Here is a 22,840-nt window from a genome sequence, read left to right as displayed (position 1 = left end):
CTCTAGTGATTTAACCCGTCATGTGACCTTTACAGTTGTTTTGTTTTGATCAGTGTGTGGTTCTCATTGAACCACTATACATGTCTACCAGCTAGTAAACATGTGTGTGTAAGCGACTGCATGAAAACTGTGGTAGGAGTCTCGGCTTAGTCCCTCATTTACACTAATGGGTGTTTTAAAATGACACAAGAGGATATGAGGGTTTAAAGTGCTCCCAAACGGCCCTGCGCATGGAAAAACAGTTCTGTAAAAACTCAGGAGAATGCCTTTTTTACTCTGGTACCTCTCGCAAGTGCCTGATTATTTCAGGCTTTCAAGAAGTTCCAGATGTGAGTGTGTCTGTTCATACTTTACCTGTGTAAAGCGCCGCGTCAGCTGATCAAGCCCCTCCACCTTTTCACGTCCGTTATTTCATGATTTCCTGCACTGCAGTTTTGGCCTCTTTCGACTCACAGAGCCAAACTGAAATGCAAAAAATGCTATGGTACTTCTGAAAAATACTGCAGCACCGTACGAATAGCACTGTGTACAATATTAGCAAGGTGCTAAAAATAATAACAGTATTATCTTTATGGTATTGTTCAAAAATCATAGTAATATCATGGTTCATTTATGAATGAGGCCTTTAGGGGATTGTGTGAATTATGAAGTGAATTATTTCGGGGTTATCAGGAGAAGATGCCACAAAATGCCACATCTATCCACATTTTTCGACCCCAGAGGCTTAAAAAAAAAAAAAAATAACAATAAATATGTTTTAGTGAACTGTTGAACTGTAATTTTTTTATTTGGATTGTTTTGTCACAGAACAGTGGAATCAAACAGATATTTTATTAAGTCATATTAAGTCAGGGTTATTATCATTAACTAAAACTAAAACCAGATAAAAAATAAAAATAATAAAAGCATTAGCATTAACTAAAAATATTAACATGATTTCTCTTTTTCATTTATCTTACATTGAAGTACAAAAAAAAAACTCAAATAAAAAAATAAAACCAAATAAAAACTATATAGACATTTAATTAATTGCCTAATTAAAATGGTGAAAACACAACAAATTACTAAAACTTTAACTAAAATGAAAATATAACAAAATGTGTTATTCAAAATATATATATAAAAAACTATCATTTTAAATGTTTCATATATAAGTTAAATTGAAATATATCAAATGTACTAAAATAAGACTGTCTTGAATTTTTTAGTTTTTCTGTAATAGACAATTCATATATATGAAAAACAATAGCTAAAGTCCCTTCTCTGTTGCATCAAAGAGTCAAATGGTAATCTATAGAAATAAATAAGAGCTGATATTCTCCATCATAGGATCTAATGTTCATGGGAGGAAACTGTCCTTGTGATGGATGGAGTGTCACATTTGTTTTCCTGTTGTGAACTTACATTAGATTAATACAAATGAGCACAGATAACTGTCAGTCTGACCTTCTGCAATCTGTCCTGCAGGCCCACACATGTACACTTACAGTACATCCATAATGCATAACATCTACTAAATACTTCCTCATTCTAATTATGACACATTTATCATGTCTTATATTCAGCCGCGCACATACTGTATGGCCTTAATATTATGCTTGCGCTGATTATTACTCCCTCTTTTTGTTAGAAAATCATATAGACTGAGTGCGATGAATGGCATTGTATTAGCATTACGAAAATAGTCATATGCAAATAAATGTGAAAAGTTATGTATTTTATTTATATTTAAATAATGCATGTAAAACTTAATATTTTTTTCAAGAGTCTCTTGTATTAATAAAAAAAATATCTAATTTGCTGTATGCTATCTCTATTCTAACTATGATTGACATTATTTCAAGTTTTTATAATTTTATATTCTAAAATCATTTAGGTATATTTAATTTAATTAAAAACAAAATATTATATTTATTTAGCATTTTATAATTAAATATGATATACCGATATTTTATTATTTCATTTGCCAATGAATGAAAGATCTATTATTATTATTATTGTTGTTGTTGTTGTTGTTATTATTATGTTGTAAAAGATATGTGTTTGTGGTACAATTGGCCTTCTGTTATGAGTTGGGTGAACATCAACTCTTTCACAATCTGAGCATATTCTCTGGTGATCTGTCACTGCAGACAGGCCTGAAATGACACTCATGTCACTTATGAATTTTTCAGAGCTGGATTTGAACAGATTAGATGGCGACACGGTGTGCCCAACCATGAAGAATGGACAAGATGACCTTCCAGGTAAAACTGAGCCACTCTGAAAAACATAATGTGAACTGTTTTCATCATATGTGTGCATGAAATAAAGACTTTTACATACATATTGCATGGTATAAAAATTGCGCATATATGTATATATATATACACTAGAGCACTTCTCATGACTGTTAGTATAAATATTTAACCACCATCATTTATGCATTATTATCATTAAAAACATTGTTCATTCAATCATTGTTTACCTATAAATAGTAGTTTTCTGTATGCAGGATACGCAGCAGCACAACACTGTTTGTTTTATTAGGTAAAGATGCTGAGGCTGATAGTCGCCTTATTTTAAGACATCTTTAGATCTCAAATGAGGCAAATAAAACTTTGGTTTCTGACCAGCCAGTTTCTGCAGTGGAAACACTTCTAGCTCAGCAAGATCTTAATTGGTTGCGACTCTTTGGCTTTTAACAAATAATGCAGAGGTTGCAACCTCAAATCACAAACATGTGCTGCTGTGTGCACAGACTGGAAACAGGGAGTAAGCAAGATCGAATGCAATTAAGTAAACAGATGTTAAGAGACCTAATGCATTTTTTTGGACAGGATATGTACATAAATGCATATTAATTTTGGTTTAAAACATTTATTGCATGAATTTCTCACAAATGCTAATGGGGTTTGTATTACAATTCGGATATAATCAAAATTAAATGAGATTTATTGTAAATTGCATTTTACTGGGTAGACAATAGATAAATAAATAAATACAATTATTTTTAATGTTTTTTTTTTATTATTATTATTGTTATTAGATTTTAGGCTTTAAAACAGACAGCAAAAAAAAAAAGAAATCATCATCATCATTTTTGTTTGTATTTGTTTCAGAAATTATTAGATTTTAGGCTTTAGGACAGACTTTTACAAAGATTTTGTTCCGGAAAGTATTAGGTTTTAAGCTTTCTGGATAAAAAAAAAAAAAAAAAAAAAAATTAAATTAAAATTTAATTTGAATAGATTTTTTGTCTAAACAGCTAATTTTGGTTCAGATTTGGACAGTAACTATCTATCTTATAAAATGACAATGTAGACAGTCCTAAAGATCTTATCTGGAAAAACAAATTATATACATTGTGCACAAAGAACACTTATTTGATCAGAATTGACTCTACCTTGTAATAGAAATTCCATCATGGCTGCTTCAGGATTTTTGAGTATTTAAAGAGTGTATTTGTGTGTGGCAGGGTTTGATCTGATCACACAGTTTCAGCTGGATGTCATCCCCATGAGGGGCGTCAGAAAGGTAGAAGGATCCACACCCCTCCAGGTGGCGTACAGACTCGACAGAGAGGCCAACTTCCAGATCCCAACCAGGTAACAATAAACCTGACTGCTCACCAAACTATACAACTATAGTTTATTTACATGTTTAAATGGAATGAAACACACATACATCTTCATATAACTTCACTTACATCTTGTGTGTATCAGTGCACTTCATGAACTGAAGCTAGAAATGTTACACACGCATAACTTTGTTGACATACACGGAATTTGTTTCAGGTGTTACATTATTACAGGTCAGGGACAGGTGTTATCAGGCTCTGAACAGTCAGCTTCTAATAATGCAAAAACTGACTTGTCTGAACCCATGCAGATCCGCTCGAGCAGAACGCTGCATACCCAGAAACCCCATACAATCAGTCTTGCTGACACAAATAGTCATGTTTCAGTTTGGTTGTAAAGGTGTTTGTTTTTTTTCTACTCTCTGCTGTGTGTGCATCTAGATGGGTTAAATGAAGAGCACAAATTCCAAGTATGGGACAGCATACTTGGCTACATGTCACTTTTGACTTTTAATTCATATGCTTAAAGCAATAGTACACCCAAAAATGAAAATGTGCAGATTTGGAGAAATATAACATTACATCACTTGCTCACCAGTGGATCCTCTGTGAATGGGTGCCGTCAGAATTAGAGTCCAAACAGCTGATAAAAACATCACAATAGTCCAAAAGTAATCCACACCACTCCACTCCAGTCCATCTATTAATGTCTTGTGAGGCGAAAAGTTGTGTTTGACATTTTTAACTTCAAACCTTTTTTTCCAGCTATATGGAGGAATTACTGGGTCAGATTATAAACTAAAAGTTTAAAACTAAAAGACTTAAACCAAAACTAAAAATCTAAATTTGAAACTTAAAGTCCAAGTCGAAATATGACTCTAAAGTGCGAGTCGTCTATCCATAATATTGTTTTGTCCAGTAAAAAAAGTCATCTCATCTGAATCAGGAGAGAAATATGCAGATCAAGCACCATTTACAAATAAAACCAGTCAGTTCTGAACTGATATAACGGTGGATTTTGATCTGAGAGAGGAAGTGTGAACTGAACGTAAAGTTTTCAGACACTTAACTGTGGACATATTAAATGCAGTTGAATGAAAATATGTTACATTTTAAATAGTTTAATGTGAATGCAACTGGGGATGCATCTTTGTAAAACAAGCATGAACATGAAAGACAAGGATAAAGCTAATCTCTATTAATAGAGTCCAACTGTGCTATAGCAAAAAGGAAATCGTTATCTAACTGATACTACCCAGCAAATTATGAAATGGACTCTGAGTGTCTGACTTTGAAGTGCTAATATCTATTTGGGAGAGCATGACTTACAAATGGAAGGGGAGAAAGTGATTTCTTGAGACAGAGATTATTCCAAACAGTGGCCCTCATTTATTTTACTAGCTAACAGGAAACTCCATATTTATGGCCTTGCCTCGATCCATTTACAAGCTGCTTAAAGGCCGCTGTAGCTTCATTTGTAAGAACATCTCCCACAGAGCACCTCTGCCCATTAAAACGCCACACGGGTCAAGCCCAGAGAGGGTGCGTGTAAAACCGGACAAGGTAATTGATTCTCAGATGCTGTGGTGTTCAGTCACTGTCTACAGCCCGGCCTCTGATTCTTAAACACAGTGCAATGAAAGCCAGCACCGTCCCTTTGAAATAACTCATGGACAACACACAGGCTTTGAAGATGAAAGTGGAATTGGCTCTGATCTATTTGGCATTCATAGTTTAATCTCAGAGCGACTTGAAGCCGATCTGCTCTATGCATAATGCAGGGCCATTCCCTTGATGACCAGACAGTAATGGAGGTGAATTACTATTCTTACCGGTAATAGATCCATTTTATAAAAAGATGTGCTTCGTAACAAGATAGTAACTTCATTGTGAATTTGCAGGAGTAGTTTTTGTTTAAGAAACCTATCAATGCAACGTTAAATAGTGTAAGATTTTGCATTTAATTTTTTAGAAATTCTTGTAATTCTTGAGAAATGCTCCACAATTGTACTTGCTACTAGTTATTAAAATAGGCTTTTTTTTTTCATATTTGAAATTCATCACTAGAATGATTGTAACAAATTTACCATTTATTATATTTTATTTAACTATTTTATTTTTTCATTTGGAACTATTAATTTCAGTTTATTTTAGTTTCACTAAAACCACCTGGTCACAGACCATAACTCAATAATAATTAATATTAAGATATGTCTAAAATTTAAAACAGGTATCAGAACCTTGTTTTTTCATCACTAGAATATTCTTAAAGGCCAATTCACACTGCACAATCAAACACCAACAAGCTGGCTGTTGGATTTCATGTTGGATGTCATGTTCACACTGGGTTCATTTGGATGAAAACAAAGTCTGACCAATGGTAACAGACACAGACAGGGTTAACACACTGATCCAACAAACCCTGACAGACTTTTCTGTTAGTGTTTGTTGGCGTTTGTCTGTGCGCTGTGTGAATTAGCCTCAACACAAATGTAGAATTATTTATTTTTCTTTTATTTTCTTCTGTCTTGTACTTATTTTGCTCATTATTTTAATTTATTTTATTTTATTTTATATAACTGCCACCAAACCACAGTCCATAAGTCAATATACACTTAGATTATTATATTTATACAAACATATGTATATATTGTACATGTAAAACCGGTTTCAGAACTTTGTTTTTCTTCACTAGAAATTCATGTTTTATTCATGTTTTATTTATTTAACACTTTGTTCATTTTGCTATATATTTTACTTTAAAGTATAAACATATATTCAACATATATCCATATTTGCTGCCCACCAGGCTGAATTTTCCAAGGGGTTTCCCGGATGAGTACTCCTTCATGACCACCTTCCGCATGATCAAGAACACCATCAACAAGGTGTGGAACATCTGGCAGGTGGTGGATGAAGACGGTTTGAAGCAGGCAGGTATGCGTCTGAATGGAGACCAGCAGGCCCTGGAGTTCTTCCTCACTACTTTGGAAGGAGACGTGCAGACCGTCACCTTCCCAGGCCTTTCTGTCCTCTTCAACACTAAATGGCACAAAGTGATGGTTGGTGTGGAGAAGGAGCTGGTGACGCTCTACGTGGACTGTCAACCGGTGGACCAGAAACCCATCAAGAGGAAAGGCTACGTCAGCACGGAGGGAGACACTCTGATCGGAAGACTGGATTCTGATCCCAACACCTCTGTAGTGGTAAGAGTCATCAGTTCATTTTTCAATATTTGCTAAAATATGTAACTTTCCTAAAGGTGCACTAAAAGGTTTTACATATAAAACCTTGTATATGTATGAAATAGATTTGCATGTAAATCTTTGCATGTAAAAATGGCTATTTATTTATTTAGTTAGTGAGTTATTAATAATAATTATACATTACGATGTGAACAGTGTGCTTTTAACAGAAATGTTTGAAATGTAAACCTTAGTTATTTCTAAGATTGAAGTTTTTGTAGGGTTAATTATTTCTAAGATTGAAGTTTTGCAAGGGTTAATTCTTTATTTGGAAGTATTAGTTTTTGTTTTTCTAAGATTAAAGTTTTGCAAGGGTTAATTCTTTATTTGGAAGTATTAGTTTTTGTTTTTCTAAGATTAAAGTTTTGTAAGGGTTAATTCTTTCTTTGAAATTATAATTTTTTATGAGATTTAAGTTTTGTAAGGGTTAATTCTTTCTTTGAAAGTATTAGTTTTTTATAAGATTTAAGTTTTTTAAGGGTTAATTCTTTCTTTGAAAGTATAATTTTTTATAAGATTTAAGTTTTTTAAGGGTTAATTCTTTCTTTGGAAGTTTTATATTTAGGGTTAGATTGAAGTTTTGAAATGGTTAATTCTTTCTAAGATTTAGGTTTTGGAAGGGTTAATGAATTTTTTTTGCTTGGGTTTTGCAGTGGATCTCTACTATATTTGATGGTCAAGGTTACTGTCACCCTGCACCATCACATCCTGTTACAGTCTCTACCTGTGATAAATGTGACTGTCAGTCTAAGGGTTAATTCTTTCTTTGAAATTATAATTTTTTTTTATGAGATTTAAGTTTTGTAAGGGTTATTTTTTTCTTTGAAAGTATTAGTTTTTTCTAAGATTAAAGTTTTGTGAGGGTTAAGTCTTTCTTTGGAAGTTTTAGATTTTTTCTAAGATTGAAGTTTTGAAATGGTTAATTCTTTCTAAGATTGAAGTTTTGTAAGGGTTCATTCTTTCTTTGATATTATACATTTTTTATAAGATTGAAGATTTTTAAGGGTCAATTCTTTCTTTGAAAGTATAATTTTTTATAAGATTGAAGTTTTTTAAGGGTCAATTCTTTCTTTGAAAGTATTAGTTTTTTTATAAGATTTAAGTTTTTTAAGGGTTAATTCTTTCTTTGGAAGTTTTATATTTTTTCTAAGATTGAAGTTTTGAAATGGTTAATTCTTTCTAAGATTTAAGTTTTGGAAGGGTTAATTTATTTTTCGCTTGGGTTTTGCAGTGGATCTCTACTATATTTGATGGTCAAGGTTACTGTCACCCTGCACCATCACATCCTGTTACAGTCTCTACCTGTGATAAATGTGACTGTCAGTCTGTGTAACTGTCACACTGATACGACAGTCAGTGAGCCTAACTACCAGATTGTAGGACCTCTACACCTTGTCACTTCCTGTCCAAAGGACAAATAAAAATATGTCTGATAGTGCTGTCAGTCACATCTTACAATGAAGTAAAACTGAAAACCTAATTCTGTTAAATGTAAATCAGAAAATCCTTGTAGTTTAGGATTCGGTTATGTAGTCAAGTAAGGAAATAACTTGATTGTTCTGTGTTTTTTCAGTTTGAGTTGCAGTGGATGCTGATTCACTGTGACCCAAAGAGAGCTCAGAGAGAGAGCTGTACCGAACTTCCTCCGTCGGAGGTAACTAAGCTTTTATCACTTCCTGTTTTGTCTTAAATGAGAAGCTGACCAATCAGTTTTTTTTGTTGTGCTAAACCACCTAAATATAAAAAAAATCAGGTGGGTTACCTGCTAAAAGACTGAAAATGGTTTGTTGGTCTCCTACACTCATCAGCAAGCACTCAAAACTCCTCTAAAACAATCAAACCTTGCTAGCTAAGATCATAAAACCACCTGAGGCTGGTTTAAAGGGATAGTTCACCCAAAAATGAAATTTCTGTTCATTTACTCTCTCTTGAGTGTAGCTGCCAAAACTGAATGCATTTCTTTCTTCTGTTGAACACAAAAGATGTTTTGAATAATGTTGCTAACCAAAAAAATTTACAGTAGCTGTTGACTTCCGTCGTTTATTTTTATTTTTTTTTCTCCATCTACCATCAACTGTTTGTTTAAAAAAAAAGAAAAAAAAGTAGATTGAAGAATGCAGGTAACCAAACAGTTAATATCATAGCCATTGACTTCAGCACCCCCCCCCCCCCCCTACCCACACACACACACAGTTTGGTTGCTGACATTGTTCACAGTATCATCATTTGTGCTTAACAGAAGAAGGAAACAGAAAGGCCTAAAATAAATATTGATAAATTATTGCTATGGCAGTCTGGAAAAGCTAGTTTCTTCAAAAGACTTCATAACATCTGACTTTGCCATTGAACATTTTGCGTTAATGTGAACGTTCATGCATTTGCTTTGTTCTCCGATGAGTTGGCCGGCGGGGCGGTATCGTAGGCCGCATGTTGTGGCGCCATCTACAGGTGTGCTTTCTCTTTTTGGTGAAGGGCTTTCATTTTCACTAACTCTGCAATAATCTTAATTCTCTCTCTCTCTCTTGCTTCTTCAGATGTATGCCAATGCTGAGGTATTTGATTTTATTTTTTACTTTGTTTTTTCTTTTTTTAATCAATTAATAAATTATTATTTGAGCAAATAATCTACTGCAATGCTTTGCTACCTGCTATACTTACTGCAATCAACAAAACAAGACTGTTTTCTGCATTTATATGCCACCAAGTAAATAATGTATTATTTTATTAAGAATTTTTCTGGGAATTGTACTTAACTATCCAAATGACTTTCTAAATGTGTTGTTCCTTAGCTCATTTGAAGCTTCAGCTAATAAAGAGGGAAGTTGTTAGTAGAGATCCAATGATTTATATTTTATTCTTTGTTGTGATTAAGTAATTTTGTATGGTCCTTGGGGGAGAGAGATTATTTGCAGCCTTTCCAGTTATTGATTTCGGAGTTCAGTGAAACATTGATTATATTTGGTAAAGCAAAACATCAAATTAATTCTAAAACGTTCTTGTTTATTTTTACCTATCATTTTCCTTCTTTTGCTCCTTCAACCTGTTACAGCCGGATCCCAAGCCGATCCCTGGTCCCCCTGGTCCTGAGGGACCTCGTGGACCCCAAGGAGAACCTGGCAGAGATGGGAGAGATGCAAGTCTTTCTGCTCATTACAAATATTTTACTAATACGTATTTTTAAAAGACTTCTTGATGTTCATATGAGAAATTGCCAACAGTCTGTTCACTGGCTATCTGATGTGTATTATATATAATGATGGCAATTTTTTTTTTCATAATATTATTATTTATTTATTAGTTTATTTAATATGTTCCAGAGTTTTACCTGTACCAAAAGTGACGTGTGAATCTCCACCTGAGCTGTTCCTTTAACTTCATCAGCTCAGTCTTAAGCACAAACTAATGAAACGCCTCTTTCTTTGGTCTTCTTTGGTCTCTTGGCAGTTCATTAGGGATTTATACTCTTTTTCATGAAGGCAGGAGGGTTTGTGTCAACACCTCTGTCCTTTCTCACAGACTTACTATTTTTTCTGTTCTTCAGGGTATTCCAGGCTCTCCGGGCACTCCTGGAGCTCTGGTAAGTGTGAAATATTGGAGGAACATCTTCATCTCCAACATCTTCAAGACATTGTTCTTAAACTCTGCAGGAGGTCATGGTCAACAAGATTTACACTAGTTTGGGAAGAGGAATAAACAGATATCGAAATTCAGATACTGAATACTGAATACTGATAAATCAATAATTATTTTCATTTTACTGATATTTCATGTATGTGTATATATATATATATATATATATATTGTACACTACTGGTCAAAAATTTGGGATCGAACGATTTTTAACATTCGTGTATATTTTAACGTGTTTATATTTGAAAAACACAAATAAGATACAAAATGCAATATACATTTTTTTTATATAATAATTAAATGCGTATAAGATATAAAGATTATAAAAGTGGTATATTAATCTATACTATTAAAAGATAAACCACTAAAATTAGTTTATATTAAGCTAAAAAGATTATATAAAAGAATAGAATAAACTGAAATGAAAAAAATCACACTAAAATGTTAAATATGTATCTAAAGAAAGTAGGCAACACAATATGAATATTTGGATAATGGTTTAAAAAAGAATATATATATATATATATATATATATATATATATATATATATATATATATATATATATATATATATATATATATATATATATATATATATATATATATATTTACAAAAGAGTATATGTAAAGTATATATATATATATATATATATATATATATATATATATATATATATATAAAGAGTAAAAAAGTATATTTTTATTTTTTAAGTGCTCATAATAATAGTGGAGAGATTTCTGGGATGCTGGATTTTCTGAGTTTTCTGAGAACTGTATTATACAATGTATTGTAGTATTTCAATTCCATTATACTAAAATAAAGTTTATTCAGTAAGACTGAATAATGCCTTTATTGAACTTGAACGTTATACCTAATAAAAAGTTTTGTATTATAACTCCTAATCAGAAAATGCATTTACAGGTTGCCAGATCTGAAACATACCCAATCAGTCCAGGTTCTTGGGTCAATATATATATTAAGGGAAAGTGTGGTTGAATTGGACAATCATCTGTCATAAATAGGTCAAACGCTGCTCAGATCTGACTCTGGTCCTATCAGATGAGGACAGATGCACAGAGGAGTCCTGCATGGCTAATTACGTTAGCATAGACCCACCGTATCTTAGCAACGGCTGCAGTCGCTGCTGAATGATGATAAAGCTGTTTTTTGTCTTTCTGTGTGTGTGTTGTAGGGCAGTAAAGGAGATCGAGGAGAGATTGGACTGCCAGGACAGAGGGGACTGCAGGGGCTGCCGGGACCATTGGTTATTACTGAGACACATGGCCTTTACCGCTTAATAACACAACCTAGACCAGTGATACAATCAATGTTTTACAGATTTGCAAACCAGTTTTATAGAAACTGTTAGATTTACACTAACATTGAGCTAAATGAATCACTATGGTGGTAACTGATTGATCTTTTTATATGTTTGTAGGGACCGATGGGCCCCATGGGACCACGAGGACCAATGGGAGAAAGAGTAAGGGATCTTAATAGACCCCTTTCAGTAACTTTCTGCTTAAATTTATGTTGTGAAGAGTTTAAGAGGTAAACCTGGGAACTGTATATGGGGTTCAGTCCCTCCGATTTTTGTGATTCGGCAATCTTGAAACACAACGCAAAGTCAATAAAATGTAACTTTTTGTGATTTGTGGCTAAATATTTGCAAAAACGACAGTACTGCTTAAAGCCGTGTTTCCACTATCGAGCTAGGACCGGGCGTGCTAGTGCGTGCCAGGGCCAGTCGCGTTTCCACTGTCACTTCCGGGGCTTGATCGTGCCTCGCCGGGGCTTCCTCGGGGCCAACGGCCAGGTTTTTTCGGCCCGACGAAAACCTTGGGCCAAAGCGGGCCAGCTGGGGCTAGAGGAGGGGTTACGAACAAAGGCGGAGTTTCTCCGTGTCTGGAGAGCGTCAGCACAGATCATTTCAGAAAGATAACAGCTTTAACACCAGCATTAAAGACGTTTTAAAATAAGTTGAGCTTAAAACTCACTCTTAGTAAGCAGCAAGTGTTTGAAATAACTTGATCCGATGTGGATTATAATCATTAAACAAGGCAGAAATATTTATAAGCGATGTAAAAGATTATGCACGCCAAACATTAACGTTATATAGTAAACATGTTAAAAATGACCGCTTGGATAAATCAGACGTCAGCTTCTTATTCTCTATCACATTTATTAAGTAACATTGTATCTGTCGTTTCGTGAGTTTAGCTCCACGTTGCATATCATCAAAATATAATAATGATTTTTGTTTGGGAGCTTTTATAAAAATAGAGAGTCTGCGCTGAGGATCATTTCAAAAAGATAACCGCTTTAACATCAGCATTTAACACTTTTTTTAAATAAGTCGAGCTCAAAACTCTCTTTCAGTCAGCAGTGAGTGTTTGAAATAACTTGATCCAATGTGGATTATAATCACTAAACAAGGCAGAAATATTTATAAGTGATGAAAAAGATATGCACGCTAAACATGTTACCATAGTAAACATTTTAAAATATGACCGCTTGAAGAAATTAGACGTCAGCTTCTTATTCTCTATCACAATCGTGTATTTATTAAGTAACTTATATTATCTGTCACAAGCCTCGTCTCGAGAGTTTTTCTCACGTTGCCTATCATAAAAGAATATAGCCAAACAATGTTTTTTGTTCGGGAGCTTCATTCTAAATGTGACGGCTGTGGCTAATAAGCAGAAACAGACTCGACTGAATAAGCAGGCTATTTTCATGAGCGTTAAAAATAAATAAATAAAATAGAAATAAGTGTATTTATGTGTGAATTATTTTGAGTCCTGATAAATTAAAACAATATGATCAATGTATCACTTATTCTATAGTTAAAACATCATGCTTTTGAATTTGAATATATAACAAAGCATGCAAACAAACTGCCGCTTTTATCATGTTAGTTTTGTGATCGCGCATGTTCCAGAGACTTATTTCTTAGTTTTCTGATAACTTCGCTTTGTTGGTGAAATAATGAGGTTGCATGACGTTGTTCTGAGAGGCGTGTAAGGGCGTGTTTTAGTGACGTGCAGCGGTGCTTCAAGCTCCTCTGTGGAAACCCTGCGCTATTCTGGCCTCGGTGCTACTGGCCCGGGGCTATGAGCCCCACCCGGCCCGCTTTAAGCCCTGGCTCGCACTGGCCCGACAGTGGAAATGCGGCTATTGACCTATAAGGGTACATTCAAGACAATGATGTATTAAAAATGGAAAAGATTTTCCTTCGTGTTTTTTAAAAAGTTTCCCATATAGTGTTGTCAAAACGATCCCCGTTCACAAGGATCCACGAAAATTCAGTATTATTCATGATAGGCCAGTAGTTGGCAATGCTCCCTTTAAAGAAACACTGCACTCCTGTGCACATACCTACACACTGAACACGTAATGCACACATGCATGACACAAACACAAATTTGTATTTTTATCATTTACACAGAGACGATAATTTTGTGTAAATGAACATCCAAAATGCCTAAAAACGTTTTTTGCTTTATATATATATATATATATATATATATATATATATATATATATATATATATATATATATATATATATATATATATATATATATATATATATAGGGTGATATCAGGTAAAATGGGCCATCAGGTAAAATGGGCCATTTAAGGTTTGGGGGTCCTAGCCCCTCTGGAATTTAGAACCAATGACTACAAAATATTTCAAACTATTGTCATAACTGTGCTTGACAAGTAACAGGTGTTTTAATTGGTTTATGGTTGCTATGGTGGGTGGGGTAATAATTCTTATCAAGACTGCACCAGAGAGCTGCATGGTAAGTAGCCTGGCATACCAAATGTAACTAAACTGTTATAAGGATGATAAATCTATAAAAAAACAAACATGCACATAAAAAAAATATGCATAATATCTGCCTTGATGGCATCAATCAGAAATAATGTTGTTAGTTTGGTATAGGAACATATTTTTTGAAAAAGTGATGTTTTTCTTGGCGGCCCAATTTACCTTAACCCACTCAGGTAAAATGGGCCACATGGTTTCAGCTAAAATGGGCCATCATCTGTGTCACTCACAAACACATATACATGTGTGTAAATTTATATATATATTTACATTTAGCTGACGCTTTTATCCAAAGCAACTTACAATTACTGTATATACTATATATATATATATGTCAGAGGTCGCACGCCTCTGGAGCAACAAGAGGTTAAGTGTCTTGCTCAGGGACACATTGGTGGATTTGAACCCAGGGCTCTCACACCAAAGGTGTACAAACATAAAATGTGATCCATGTTCTGCCTGGTTTCATGAGAGCTGTGGTGAAGAGAATGGTATCTGTGATGACAATTGTTTAATTTGCAAAGACTGTGTTTGAAAAAAACTTTCATCACACACACACACACACAAATCAGTTATCAATTTTGAATGTGAATTTTTGTAATTTGCACATTTTGTTCTAAATATATTGTTCACACACACACACACAACACACACACACAAAAACACACACGCATACACACCCACACACACACACACAACTGACATCAGTTCACTGATCTATGTTGTTCCAAAATTGACTTTTTTAATTGCACATTTGAATATGTGGGTTTGCACCCAAAATGTATTTTTTTTTTTAATGGCACATATGGATATGTTTTTTTAATGCAGTTTAAATGTTATGTGGCTGTATAAGCAGTTGTTTTGAAATTAAAATTGATGATAAATTACTATTTCCCTTTGCAGTTTGACCGGCCCATTTTACCTGAACAGCTGGCCCATTTTACCTTAAACTGCTCATGCAAAAAAAGTTGGCACAACTGATGTTTCAAGAACTGTAGGGCCTAAATAATTATATTTTATTACATAATTTCAACACAAAATTATCAAAAACAGTCATTATTAATCATAAATACACATGGAATAGGCATATATGGTATTGTATTATTGTCCCAAACGATTTACCAAAAAGTGGCCCAATTTAGCTGATATCACCCTATATATATATACATATAAATAAAAAATTGTGCAAGGATAATAATAATAATAAAAACAGATATGAATGAGACAATTGCGTGTGGGATGTGTTTGTTGTAAAGGAAAAAGAGCACTTTAAACATTTTTTTTATAAATTTTCTTTAAAAAATTTTTGTATGTATGACTACTGTACATCTGTCTATATTGTTATACATAATTACAAAAAATGTGGCATCCTGATTACATATGTATAACGATTCTCAAAACAAAATCAGTCATTTTGATCATTAAAATGCTGTGAAATCCAGGTGGGACTGTGAGTTAATGTCATTGGGGTAACATTTGGTTTTGTTGGCTGTGTAGGGTCTCCCTGGTTTCCCTGGACCTGCCGGACCCCCTGTGAGTCTTCTCTTTCTTTAGGAAAACATTCAGATCCTTCAATGCTAAATGTGTTCATTTTCTGTTGACATTGTGTTGTTTTATCATTGTTTTCTATTTTTGATTCTGTTCACTTACAATATATATATATATAAATGCCTTTTTTAAGACAAATTATTATTTTCGAATATTTACTTTTTGTGTTTTCTTTTTCTAGGGACCAGAAAGTGTTGGGCCTCCAGTATGTGAAAAACCTGGTCTTACTGTTATATGTCTTAATCTAAGATTTTAATTTTACATTTAAACTTTTTAACACTTTTTTTTTTTTTTTACTCATGCAGGGACTCCCAGGGAAGCCTGGTACTCCAGGGGACGAGGGAAACATCGGACCAGAGGTCAGTATTCATTTTGAAGCACCACATGATGCACTAATACACATACTGTACAAAAGCATCTCTACACAGCTAAGCACAGAGTGTAAAGGCTGCTCAGAAGACGTACTGTAATGTTCCATAAAAGCCTGACTAAATTATGCCTGTTCTGATTCGCTTCAGCCCTCAGTATCAAAGTGAATGGTTATCATTGCTGTGTAAATGCATGCATGCCACCTCCGAGCAGCATTAAACAGTCTGTGTAAAGACACCTAAATGCCTTTAGAAGTGCTTTTGTTCCACCTTTGCCTTGCATTTGGCATCATATTTAGTTTTTCATAATGTAACTCGTCAAAACAATGTCGAATGATTGTGTTAGCTCAATTAAAGTGTTCTTTATGGTATCCAATTTTCCAGGGTCCTCCTGGACCAAAAGGAGGCATTGGGCTCCCAGGCCCACCAGGACCTCCAGGATTACCAGTAAGACCACTTACATATTTAACATTTTACATATTTCAAATGCATTCTTGCAATTTACAAGAAATGACTACTGCAATGTGCTTAAATCAATTTACATCAAATTTACATCAAAATGTGTGCCTATATACAGTATGCATAGTATAATGCATGTGTATGTATACACAGGATATGATTTTATAATAAAAAAAAGTAAAAAAAAAAAAAAAAAAACCCGAAGAAGATAGAAATTTGGACAATGTAGAAAATGCAGAAAATAATTGTTTTAACTGAACTAAATTACACTTGACTATGCAGTTATTTGCACAAGTATTTGTTACTTACAGTTAGTTTACCCCATGAGATATTACGATAACATTTTGGACACTTTTCTGCATCTTTCTTGACAATTTTTTTTTTTTTTCATTCCATCCCCCAAGTAAGTTATGTTGTACAAATATTACTAGATTACTTTAAATATTGTACTATTTACTAGATATACTGCATTATCGTGTAAGTCACCAAACTGATACACAAATCCAACTCTGGCTTTTGAAGTTCTGCTCATTACCTATCTCTTATAGATGTTTTTATACATTCCAAGACATTTTGAGTCTTTTTTGCAGAGCTTTCACAAAAATCAGTTCTGAACGCTGTATTGTTTGAGGCTTTTAAAAGGGGCTTTGTTTGAGTGTGTGTGTGTCTGAATCTAAATATACTGCTGTCATTCTGCTGTCCGTAGGGGCCACAAGGTGCTGGGAACCCTGAGGGAAGTGGGGAGACTGTGAGTGATCGTTAGATTTAATTATATCCATGTTTCACATGGACACTCAGAACCTGCCCATCATCATTCAAGAAATGTTCAATACTATAAAAAATGATTTGCCCCTAAGTTCTGGCAAGGGCCTAGATCTTGCAATACAAAGAGAATCAGTATGCGACATTTAGAACTTGGAAAATGTCAAAGTGCACGGTAACTGCTCTATAATTTGTAGGGCTGGATAGAAAATATTGAATTCTCGATTTTAACCATGATGAATGGACCTAATGCATTTGTGTGTCTCATTTTGTTAGCAGTGCCAGACAACATGTCCAGCTGGACCGCAGGGACTGCCTGGTCTGCCAGGGATGAAGGTGAGTCCCCAAACCTAACTCCAGCTCTTAAAACAAGAGTTCAAATGTTTTTTAAAAACTCCAAAAATGTCTAAATATATTTGTAAAAATCAAAAATGTAAAACATTTAAGTATTGCTTTAAATATACAATAAATGATTAACAACACATTTAAAATTAGCAATAATGTTTATTAATAGGTTTAGTTTACTTCTTGTTGCAGAAGGAGTCAATGTGCTATACATGTTGCTCTCTGAAGAATGTTTCTTTGGTTAAACACCAAATACTTCTGTAATGAATGAGTGTATTATTAAACTGAATCTCTGTGCCAGGGACATCGAGGTCTTCCGGGTGTGGATGGTTTGCCGGGTACCCAAGGTGTAAAGGTAAGACTGCTCTAATCTTAATAATGATAAAAACCATGAAGCAGCGATACACAAGCTTGCCTGAGATTTTAATCCACAAACATCATAGTCAGTTTCTTCTTCTTCTTTTTTTTTTAAGGGAGAGCGAGGGGCCGCTGGAGAGCCAGGTTCTCCTGGACGTCCAGGAGATGATGTACGAAAACTTGTTCATTTGTTCATACTTTATAGAGTGTGTGGCATGTTTTCACTATCAGCTGTGACCAAGAATATACATTTCAATTTAAAGTTTTCTATTGGCATGTTTAGCCCCTTTCACACTGCCATTCCGGCAGATACACAGGTAAAGTGTTCTGGTAATTGTTCCAGGGTTGCTTGATTTTGCACTTTTACACTGCCAGTGATTACCCGTGATATGTGCGTGCTTTCATACTCAACCTGTAAACGTCCTGTAACAACACGTGACATTAGTGCGTGACGTGTAATGTACGAGTCGAAAACGTCAGGCACGTTATACTTTCACTGAAGCTAGCGAACGATCTCAGTGTCAGCGCAGAAAGTGAGGAACTAATTGATCTCTGCTTCATTACAGTTTGCACATATGTTTTCGTCGCGAACGTTGATCTTCCTTCAAAACAGCCGGTAAAAGATTCGCGCGTCATCACTTCGACACGGAATTAGATCTGGCTTTTGTTCACACAGCGCTCGTCCAGGGTTGAACCCGGCAATGTTACTAGGTCCCAGACCCGGGTTCAATGCCGGAATCACTTTCACAAAGAAATTGCCCCGGCAATGTTCCGGCAATATGCCGGGTCCGACGTGCAGTGTGAAAGGGGCTTTCGTCTTTACATACAATATTGGCAAAGCATTATACACAAAACAAGTAATAAAAAGAAAAATAAATATATAATAACAAATTCCCATACAGGGTCAGCGAGGACCAATTGGATTCCCTGGAACTCATGGTGATAAAGGAGATCGGGTAAGACTTACAACATCTTCATCTGAAGCAGACTAGGAAAGAGTGAGAAATCAGAGAAATGCTTACAGAGCAATATCCTCCAGGCTAATCAATGCATGAAATAATAACTGCATTTGTTTAAAGCTCAGTGCATCCAATCAAATAACTTCTGCGGTGATTGTGCAGGACAAAAAAAAAAAAAGGGTGTGTATAATATTATAAGAGCTAGCCTGTGTGTTTTATGTCTGCAGGGTCCTCCTGGATTCAACGGGATCCCAGGACCTACTGGACCACCAGGATCACCAGTACGTGAGCTGTATTTCATTAATTAAAAAAATAACAAATAATAATAATAGGATCAAAATATTCTGAACTAAAGTCTGGTTTCAAAGGATCGACAGAGAATCTAAGTCTTACTTCATCTGATATTTATGGGAAAAAAACAGTTTATTGTTAGAAACCAGTCTATATTTAGTTTTGTGATTTATACAGTATAATATAATAATATTTTTGTGTCTTAATAGGGTGTTGAAGGCATCAGAGGGCGACAGGGACATCCTGGGCCTAAAGGAGATGATGTGAGTTATGGTTGTCCATGTGATGTCAAAAACATTATGCAATAAAAAGCCATCAATAAAATTGTTTAATGTACACTGATTCTTTCTGAAGTATTGTAATGTGTTGTTTAAGGGTGCGATTGGAGCCCCGGGAGAGATAGGAGCTACTGGAGCCAAGGGAGACACCGTGAGTGATCAGATTCATGCTCAAAATGACCTTTACATTCAGCGTGACTGTAATAATTATTATGAAATGTTATTGGAAGAGTTATCTGAAATGTCAACTTTAATGATGATGATGATAAATATTGTTTATTTGTAGGGTGAGCCAGGAAAGCATGGATCTGATGGAGCACCAGGAGCTCCGGGAGAGAAGGTGAAGTTATGATGACCATTTTTAGAAAGCATGAAAGTCCGAATATGTTTGTGACCTGGTGCACTGCAGTAAATATACAGTTGTTATGATTCTGAACAATGCAAGTTTGATTAGTAAAATGCATATCGCAGATTCTGGGTTGTTGAATGATAAAAAAAAAATTAAGACGCATTTGTTGTTTTGCTGTCTGCTCGACAGGGAGAACCAGGTCTGCCTGGAGCCATCGGTGTCAGAGGAATTGTGGGAATTCCAGTGAGTTAATCAGCTTGTGCTTGTGTTTTATTATGTGCTTTTCCTGCTGCTGTTACTCTGAATGCAAATACAGTACACAAGCAAAGAGATTTTCACTCATTTGTAATCTGCAACTAACCTTGGCTAAACAATGCTGCATCTCAAATTCAGGGTTTACAAGGAAAACATGGACTCGTGGGGCCTGCAGGCCAAAAGGTAAAACTTTGTTTCCATGAAAAATAATATATGCTGAAACTCACTGAGATTTTAAAACAGTGATGCACGACATGCGATGGCTGTCTCTTTTACAGGGTGAAATTGGTGCTGTAGGAATGACTGGTCCGATTGGGCTTCCTGGTAAAGATGTAAGTATTACGAAATCAGCTTTTTGTGTGTCTCTTTCTGTATGTATATATTTAAGATACTATTATATTTTGTTGTATGTAAATTCTATATACAGGGAGCACCTGGACCAGCAGGAGAAGATGGAACTCCAGGAGCCAAAGGAGCCTCTGTAATAAACGCATAATACAAACATATGAATAAAATTATTTTTTTATATAATTTATATAATATATATAATTTTTTTTTTTTTTTTTTTTTTTTTCATTGGTTAAGATAGATTAGACTAGAAATTCATAGTAATTTCTCAAACATTGTATTGAAGTAATCAACAAACTTCCATCCTCAGGGTGAACCAGGAAAACAGGGTCCAGTCGGCCCGGTGGGCCCGCAGGGAATCCAGGTGGGTTGGACACACGGATGAACCTGTCGGTCTGATGATGGAACTTAATGGTCCTGACCCAATTTGCATACTAAAGCTCTGCATCAAACATATATACTCTGCTTGAGATGGAAAAGATGGTACATTGTGCAAGTAAAAAAAAATAGTGTATTGTTACTCTTCTTCCACGAATGAAGGACTAAAAGGGTCTTAAATCCGACCCGAAAGGCTAAATTCATAAAGTTTTGTCATTAAATGTTGCATGCTCTCCAAAAAAATGATATCTTCCACAGTACCTGTGTTTTGCTTTCTAGTACAGATCTCTAAACACCCTTAAAACATTAGTTCACCCAAAAATGAAAATTATGTCATTAATAACTTAATAACCCTCATGTCGTTCTAAACCAGTAAGACCTCCATTTATCTTTGGAACACAGTTTAAGATGTTTTAGATTTAGTCCGAGAGCTCTCAGTCAATCCATTAAAACTGTGTGTACGGCTCGGCTCGGTGTTCATCTTCAGTTCTCTCTTCACAGCAGTTCAGTCAGTGTACTGTTTGAGTAAATGAATTACTCCGGGATATTGGTTTGTTTGAACTCAGAGGGAGTGTCAGCCACATTAAAAAAGTTAACAGCTTAAGTCATTTGTGGATTAATGCGTATTAGAGATGCAAACCATTTAAAACGATTCAGTTCGATTTGGTGAACTGGTTCAAAAAGATGATGTTTTTTTTACCTTTCTGGACATGGACAGTATACCGTACACACAGCTTCCATGGAGGGACTGAGAGCTCTCGGACTAAATCTAAAATATCTTAAACTGTGTTCAGAAGATAAACGGAGGTCTCACGGGTTTGAAACGACATGAGGCTGAGTCATTAATCACATAATTTTCATTTTTGAGTGAACCAACCCTTTAAGTTAAGATACATAGTGAATATAAAGTGAGTTCATGCTTAAAATGGGGGGATGAAAACTTTTCACTTTTAATTAAGTTGTATTACTTTTTTCTTCTTTCTTTTTTTTGAGCCTATTGGCAGATATCAGTTCTTTTTTTTTTTAAATCATAAACGCTTCATTTTGATATTTTTTTCAGAAAACAAGAGTTTTTTTTAATTATTATTATTATTATTATTATTGAAAAGTAATGGAGATTTTTGGAAATTGATTTAAAAAAACTGTAAGCATTTCTAACATACAATTATTCCTACTATTTTCTTTCCTTGGTCTAAAAACTTTTTCTATATTTTCTTTCATAAAACCTACAGAAATGCTGCCATATAAAGAAGTCACTGTTGGACTTTATGGTCAATATTTGCTAAAAAAGCATGTAGTAATTCAGTCATGCAGTCATCATGCACTGTTTGCATACTTTTTTATATATAAAATGATACGTGATGCACTAATACTAATTTAGAACAGATACATTATAATGTGCAACTTTGGGACACAACATGTTTATATAATATTGCATCTAACTCATTCAATTAAACCACTTTCTCAATTTAGCATAATTACAGTGCATGCATGAGTATTCATAATCTTAACTATTTCCTCAGGGAGATAAAGGTGACCTAGGACTCATGGGCCCTCGTGGAATCAAGGGTCACACAGGTCACAAAGGAGACCAGGTGTGCTCATTGTTCATTGTAATAAACATAACACAGACACGTATTATTGCTCGCTGCTTATGATCATGTTTTTTTTTTTGTTTTTGTTTTTTAGGGCCCAATGGGTCCTGTTGGTCCCAAAGGAAGTGAGGTAAATATGGAAGTACTCAGTGACGGTTTAGATGGCTGTTGCTCCCTGCACTTGTATGAATACCATGTAATTTTATAATTCCTCTCATCGCTCTGCAGGGTGATCCAGGTGTTGCAGGAGAACCAGGCGGGAAGGGAGATCAGGT

At 34.7% G+C, this 22,840-nt stretch overlaps 1 protein-coding gene across 3 annotated transcripts in view; it reads left to right on the top strand.

Moving 5' to 3' along the window:
* Nucleotides 1–22,840, top strand: part of LOC127935455 (collagen alpha-1(IX) chain) — a 32,510-nt gene that overhangs the window by 4,916 nt on the left and 4,754 nt on the right. The window contains exons 3-32 of one of the 3 annotated variants that reach the window (XM_052533336.1): nucleotides 2,175–2,246; nucleotides 3,458–3,587; nucleotides 6,369–6,765; nucleotides 8,378–8,458; nucleotides 9,339–9,356; nucleotides 9,854–9,937; nucleotides 10,346–10,381; nucleotides 11,629–11,700; nucleotides 11,875–11,919; nucleotides 15,771–15,806; nucleotides 16,003–16,026; nucleotides 16,127–16,180; nucleotides 16,574–16,636; nucleotides 17,355–17,396; nucleotides 17,690–17,746; nucleotides 18,057–18,110; nucleotides 18,229–18,282; nucleotides 19,015–19,068; nucleotides 19,299–19,352; nucleotides 19,572–19,625; nucleotides 19,738–19,791; nucleotides 19,927–19,980; nucleotides 20,179–20,232; nucleotides 20,383–20,427; nucleotides 20,523–20,576; nucleotides 20,672–20,725; nucleotides 20,903–20,956; nucleotides 22,494–22,565; nucleotides 22,660–22,695; nucleotides 22,794–22,838. In XM_052533336.1, the coding sequence (XP_052389296.1) occupies nucleotides 2,175–2,246; nucleotides 3,458–3,587; nucleotides 6,369–6,765; nucleotides 8,378–8,458; nucleotides 9,339–9,356; nucleotides 9,854–9,937; nucleotides 10,346–10,381; nucleotides 11,629–11,700; nucleotides 11,875–11,919; nucleotides 15,771–15,806; nucleotides 16,003–16,026; nucleotides 16,127–16,180; nucleotides 16,574–16,636; nucleotides 17,355–17,396; nucleotides 17,690–17,746; nucleotides 18,057–18,110; nucleotides 18,229–18,282; nucleotides 19,015–19,068; nucleotides 19,299–19,352; nucleotides 19,572–19,625; nucleotides 19,738–19,791; nucleotides 19,927–19,980; nucleotides 20,179–20,232; nucleotides 20,383–20,427; nucleotides 20,523–20,576; nucleotides 20,672–20,725; nucleotides 20,903–20,956; nucleotides 22,494–22,565; nucleotides 22,660–22,695; nucleotides 22,794–22,838 (2,003 nt within the window). Of the gene's footprint in view, nucleotides 1–2,174; nucleotides 2,247–3,457; nucleotides 3,588–6,368; nucleotides 6,766–8,377; nucleotides 8,459–9,338; nucleotides 9,357–9,853; nucleotides 9,938–10,345; nucleotides 10,382–11,628; nucleotides 11,701–11,874; nucleotides 11,920–15,770; nucleotides 15,807–16,002; nucleotides 16,027–16,126; nucleotides 16,181–16,573; nucleotides 16,637–17,354; nucleotides 17,397–17,686; nucleotides 17,747–18,056; nucleotides 18,111–18,228; nucleotides 18,283–19,014; nucleotides 19,069–19,298; nucleotides 19,353–19,571; nucleotides 19,626–19,737; nucleotides 19,792–19,926; nucleotides 19,981–20,178; nucleotides 20,233–20,382; nucleotides 20,428–20,522; nucleotides 20,577–20,671; nucleotides 20,726–20,902; nucleotides 20,957–22,493; nucleotides 22,566–22,659; nucleotides 22,696–22,793; nucleotides 22,839–22,840 lie in introns of all 3 variants that reach the window. The other 2 variants (XM_052533335.1, XM_052533337.1) reach the window with 2 other exon arrangements.

This window comes from Carassius gibelio, chromosome A19, assembly GCF_023724105.1.
Source record: "Carassius gibelio isolate Cgi1373 ecotype wild population from Czech Republic chromosome A19, carGib1.2-hapl.c, whole genome shotgun sequence".
Lineage (NCBI taxonomy): Eukaryota > Metazoa > Chordata > Actinopteri > Cypriniformes > Cyprinidae > Carassius > Carassius gibelio.
The sequence above is the reverse complement of the archived record's forward strand: the minus strand, read 5'-3'. Positions and strand labels throughout refer to the sequence as shown.